Source organism: Geospiza fortis, unplaced genomic scaffold, assembly GCF_000277835.1.
Source record: "Geospiza fortis unplaced genomic scaffold, GeoFor_1.0 scaffold118, whole genome shotgun sequence".
Classification (NCBI taxonomy): Eukaryota; Metazoa; Chordata; class Aves; order Passeriformes; family Thraupidae; genus Geospiza; species Geospiza fortis.
Window position 1 is genome coordinate 1,942,788 of NW_005054380.1, and position 5,369 is coordinate 1,948,156.

The window sequence follows — 5,369 nt, forward strand, 5'->3', positions numbered from 1 at the left end:
CAGTAATTAGCTCCTGAAATTAACAGCGCAGAGCCTGAGAACTGTTTTTAACATTTGTGCACAATTAAGCCCGTTTCTGACAGGCAACTTGTTAATTTGATTAAAACTGTTCATTAGATAAAAATAACAATCCCATGATCCTTTCCAAGATAAGCACATAGTAAAACCCTGACAAGTCTTCAAAATTTGCCTCCAGAAGTGAAACAAAGTGGTGCCTGGGTCTGTTTTAAGCACAACCATAACTAGTGACAATACAGCAAACCTCAGATGTAACATGTCCCCGTTTACAAAGGCCTCAGGTAAAAACCTGCTCTGTTTATCAGGCAGTTTTGCTCCCATCAGTACCTAAGACTTTTGTGGAAATGGATTTTAACAAGAAGGTTCATCTTGTATCTTCTACCCTCAAAATAATCCCCAATCACAGAGGATGCAAAGTGTCAGGGTCACAGCAGGGTTTGAATTCTTGCTGAGGCAAACTGCAGCCTGATAAAAACCCCAAAGCTGAATGCTGTCACACTCACCATTTCCCTTTTGGTTTGGTGGTCAGGTCCACACATGCAAAGTGGAACCACTCGATTGGGCACTGCAAAAGAGAAAGGAAAAACCCACAGAGGAGACTGTTAGTGGCTCACAAACATTCCCATCATTTGGTATGAGCTAAGTGAGCAAGGACTGAGCTAACTGAGCAAGGACCCCCTCCTTGGGCTGTACAGGGTTGGGAGGCAACAAACACCTGAAAATCAATAATTTCTCAAGTGCTTACATCTGGGTTGTCACAGCCAATCATCTCTCCATAGGACACCTGGTGACACAGGCAGTAGGTGGGCTCGTTGGGATCCACTGGCATGTCCAGGACATCTGAGGGATGCACTGACAGGATGGTATCAGCAAACTCAGACCTGTGGGCAAGGACAGAGTCAGGACGAAACACTTTTCAACTGCAGACAGAACTGTGTTACAAGGGCATGGCTCCCCACTGCCAGAGGGAAGGGTTAGATGGGATACTGGGAGGAAATTCTTCCCTGGGAAAGTAGGGAAGCCCTGGCACAGGAAAAGCTGTGCCTCCCCATTCCTGAAATGCTCATGGCCAGACCTGGAACAACTCAGGCTAGTGGAAGGTGTCCCTGCCCACTGCAGGGGCTGGAATGGGATTGTCTTTAAGGCCTCTCCAAACCCAAACCATTCTGGGATTTGGTGTTTCCAAGATCCAAATCCTACTTGGGAAAATTAGTCTTTTACAGTATCTTCCCTAAACCACACTGAGCCTGTTTTAGAGTTTGTATTACATTACCACAATCCAGTAATTAAAATCATAAGGTAGGTTGGATCAAACACAATATGACTGGAAAGAACTAAGAGAGGGATTTGTAGCTGTCATGGGTAAAGTAACAAATTATCATACAGATCACTCCTGGCTGTGGGTACAATAACCTGTTTGGGGTTTTTCCCAACCTGTTTCAATACAGATTTTTTCTCATTGTCAGGCATGAGTCAACCGTCCTACCCTGACAGGGATGTGCTGACATGCCAGTAGCAGTCCATAGAAACTACTTTTAGTTTCCTGCCAACTGAAAATATCATTATAAACTGAGCCCCTTTAATATAAATCCCATCTCAGAGAGGGGACAAGCTTTCCTCCTTGCCTCTCAAAACCAAATCAGATTATTCAAGGCTACCTAGGACACAATCCTGTGAAAACAACCCCCCAAAATTCTCCAAGGTTTCAAGAACAGCAGCACAACATCAGTTTCTGTCCTGATGGCCAAGTGAATTTCTTTTACCACCAAGACCACAAGCAACTGTTAAAAATAGCCCTGTGACAAAAATCAAAGCTTTTTTCTCCCAGCTTGCCAACAGCAACAGGAGACTGATCTTGTCCTTCCAGTCAGAGTGTTCCAAGCATGCTGAGCTTCCACATGCCAACCAAGGAGTTAATTAACAATGCTGGCCTGTCCTAAGCAGGACATTAATGAAATGGAGTAAGACCAGAGCACTCCTAACACTGCTCACCATCTGGACATGAGTCATAAATAGGGTAATATGAGCCTGTGGAAAATTCATCAAGTGTCAAGCCCAAGGACCTGGAGTTGTGCCTGGCTCTGCCTTACCCTCCTTTGAGCTTCTTTTTCTTTGGTGTATCTTCTTCAGATGTTCTCCTGCCTCGACCACGAGAGCTTCTTTTGTCTTTCTGACTTCGTCCCTCTAGAAAGGAAAACCAACCCCATCACTTTATCTGAGTGGCAGAAACATCCCCAGCTGCTCTTTTGATGCAGTTACTGGCTTGAAATCCCCATTTCATATGCAATTGAGTAATCCTTATTATATATGCAATTGAATATGCTGACTGAAATGCATTTTTAAGCCACAAGTACACCAAATTAATAACAACTGAGCACCAAACTTGTGTTTGCACTTTTGGCAGTAAAGCACTGCAGTATGTCATAAGCAGCATCACACTTGATTAGACATGCAGTATTCTTCTTCATCTCAGTGTATTTTTAAACACACTTAATAGATTACTCAATAACTAGCATAACTTTTATCTCCACTTCCTTGCTCCTACCCCTTATTTCATTGTTCAAAGGCATAAAGCTGTGCTGTGCTGCTGCTTTTCATTTTAAATCTTCTTTTCATTCCTAATTTCTGCTGAAACTAAGACTGTTACAGTAGTGCAGTTTTGGCACAGCACCCTCTTTAGAACCAGCAACAACCTCAGGATGAAACAGTGACAGAAAATTTGATCCCAGCACCACATTTCTCTTCATCTCTTGCCCACTGTAAGAGCCTTGAAAACAAACAGAACGACACATTTCTTTCCTTCCTCCAGAAATAACAGCCTATTTTACATCTCAGCCTTCCTTCTCTGATACTCTAAGTGCAGGAAAAGGTTGCCAATCGTGTAAAATTCACCCACTTTTCAGGCTCCTGGATGCAGGGGTTTCAAAGTCGCTGCCTTCCAGTTTATCTTTGAGATCAGCTTCAAAGCGCGCCAGGTCCGCATCCAGCCGGCGGATGTGCTTATCCACCTGCCCCGAGAGGAAACCACAAACTGAACTGCAAAGAAACACCCAAAACCAGAGCCCCAGACAAAAACAGGAAGGGCTCAAACTCGGCTGTTATCAGCAGGAGCAGTGTGGTGGTGCAGAGCAAGGCAGGAAAGGGGTATGGGGTGGGGAAAGGGAAACGGCACACGCAGAGGGAATGAGGAAGGAAAGCACAAGGATCCAACCCCTCCACAAGAAAGCAGAAAGGAAGAAGGGAGACAAGAGAGACTCAAAGCAACTCAGGGTAATGAGTTTCAGGATAAAACAAGATAAGAGATACTAAAAAAATGGTTTTGTCCCAGTGATTTTCAAAATTCAAAGGTAGTCCTTGAAATGTGTTGAGCAGAGCAATTTGGGTTTTTCCCATGGTTCACCAGTGTCATGTCAATCAAAGTTTAATAACAAATACAGTCAGAGGCTGGCTATCCTCAATATCAAGTCAACACACACTAATTAAGTACCTGGTACTACCCTGGCTGCAATAAAGTGACTTTCAGAACAGGGAGTTCAAGGCACCTCCCCCAAACTGTGCTGCTGCAATAGTTTGTCATTAAATGAGTGCACTAATTATCCAGAGCATTGATATTCCTGGGACATCATTCCCTTTCTTGCAGTGTTTGATGGCAGCCAAACACCTACTGCAGCTGTAGCAAAACCCAAAGCATCTCTGCAAGCTGGACAACAAACACTTAGTACAGTCAAAAGGATTGCCCTCACTCAACTTTTATCCAGGGGGTAAAACAAGCGGAGATAAGAATTATTCAAGGGACAGAAGGTAAAAAAAAAGGTGGAAAGATCAATCTTAAGAAATGGGATTTTCTCCTGAGGTCCATAGAGGAAATTTTGATGTCCAATAAACCAAGGCAACAGAGCAGAATTCCTACTGTTCCTCCACAACACAGCACAGCAGCTGGCTTAAAAGAAAAAAAACAACAATTTGCTTTCAACTAAGTGTGCCCCAAATAAATTATCAGTGACAGAGAGCTGCTGGGGAGGAGGGAGTGGGGTAAATTTGCTGGCATTATCACACAGCAGAGGAGTACTGCTGATAAAGCCACCTCCAAGGGGGGTAAACTCACTAATTCTTCAGCAAAAGAGAAACCTGGTGCCAAAGGAGAGAGCTTTTTGGGGATGGCAGCAGAGAGAAATATAGTAAGGACTAATAATTTGTTTTGGTAGTAAATGTAGGTCAAAAAAAAAGAAAAAGTGAGGGGAAGCTGACACTGTGAAGCATCTCCACGTGCAGCATTCCAGAGATGCCCATTTTTCCATGGCTCACCATCTCATAGGTCTGCATGGCCAGCTGCACTTTGTCATCACTGTACTCCTTACACTTGCTGTAGGCACTCTGGATCTTCCTCAGGTGCTCCACCCTCTCCTCAGGCACCATGTTCTTCACAGACTCAATGTAAGCTGCTGCCAGGCTGTCAATCTCTGCTTTCTTGTCTGGAAAAAAGAAAATAATCAGGTATTTCTGGTTTTCTATTTCCATTTAGGAGACCCTTCCTGACAGCTGTTATCCTCCCCTCAATTCCTTAATACATCTTCCTTTTTAGAAACAAACCCAGTTAAGCTAAAGATGTTCACTCTTGGACATTTGTGGTGTGATTCTGCTTTCTTGAGTGTTCTACAGCTAATTCAGAAGTGAATTTAGTTAATTCACAGTTAAGATCAGAAACTGAACCCATTGGTTCACAAGTTTCGGCCTCTCTTCTCTTCCCACATATAGAATGTTTTAATTGTTGCAGTCACTTACTGCTCTGATGGTTCCAAATTAAAATAATTAATGTGCAGCCAGATACCGACAAAAGCTTCAAAAAGGAAGAAAAACTATCCTGGCAAGGCACACAGGAGTCTTGAACTTGTTAGATGAAGGAAGCCCATCCAAATGGCCACTGAGTAGAGTGATCACAGAGCTGTGAATGTGAACTGCAAACAAGATCAAGTCCTGCCACGTGAGCTCATGTATCCTCACAGGAAAGAGGCAAACCCTGCAGAGCACTCAGCCTGAGAGAAGGAGCAGCCACGGCCCCTAAAGCCCGGCCTCCAGGGGGCTCTCCCCGTCCTCCAGGCCGGGCTCTCCCGGCTCTGCCTGCCGGAACACCTGCACGCACCTTCCGTCCTCTGATCCAGCTCCCGCATCAGCTGGAAGTTCCTCTGCAGCTCGCACGGCAAATTCTCAATACCTACAATAAAAACACTGCTAAATGCTCTGAGCAACCTTGTCAATGAAAGGTGTCCCTGCCCAAGGCAGGGGCTGCAACGAGATGAGTTCTAAACCAAACCAAACCCAGGCTGCGAGGCACGCACCGTGAGCCGCCCGCT

At 44.6% G+C, this 5,369-nt stretch overlaps 1 protein-coding gene across 1 annotated transcript in view; it reads right to left on the bottom strand.

The window, feature by feature from the left end:
* The window catches only part of ING5 (inhibitor of growth family member 5), a 7,568-nt gene extending 2,255 nt beyond the window's left edge, over positions 1–5,313 (bottom strand). The window contains exons 1-6 of the mRNA XM_014308677.2: positions 5,159–5,313; positions 4,324–4,490; positions 2,915–3,026; positions 2,109–2,202; positions 764–899; positions 522–583 (exon numbers count right to left, since the gene is read on the bottom strand). Coding sequence (XP_014164152.1) covers positions 522–583; positions 764–899; positions 2,109–2,202; positions 2,915–3,026; positions 4,324–4,490; positions 5,159–5,186 — 599 coding nt within the window. The 5' untranslated portion in view covers positions 5,187–5,313. The remainder of the gene's footprint in view (positions 1–521; positions 584–763; positions 900–2,108; positions 2,203–2,914; positions 3,027–4,323; positions 4,491–5,158) is intronic.
* Positions 5,314–5,369: the final 56 nt, after the last annotated feature.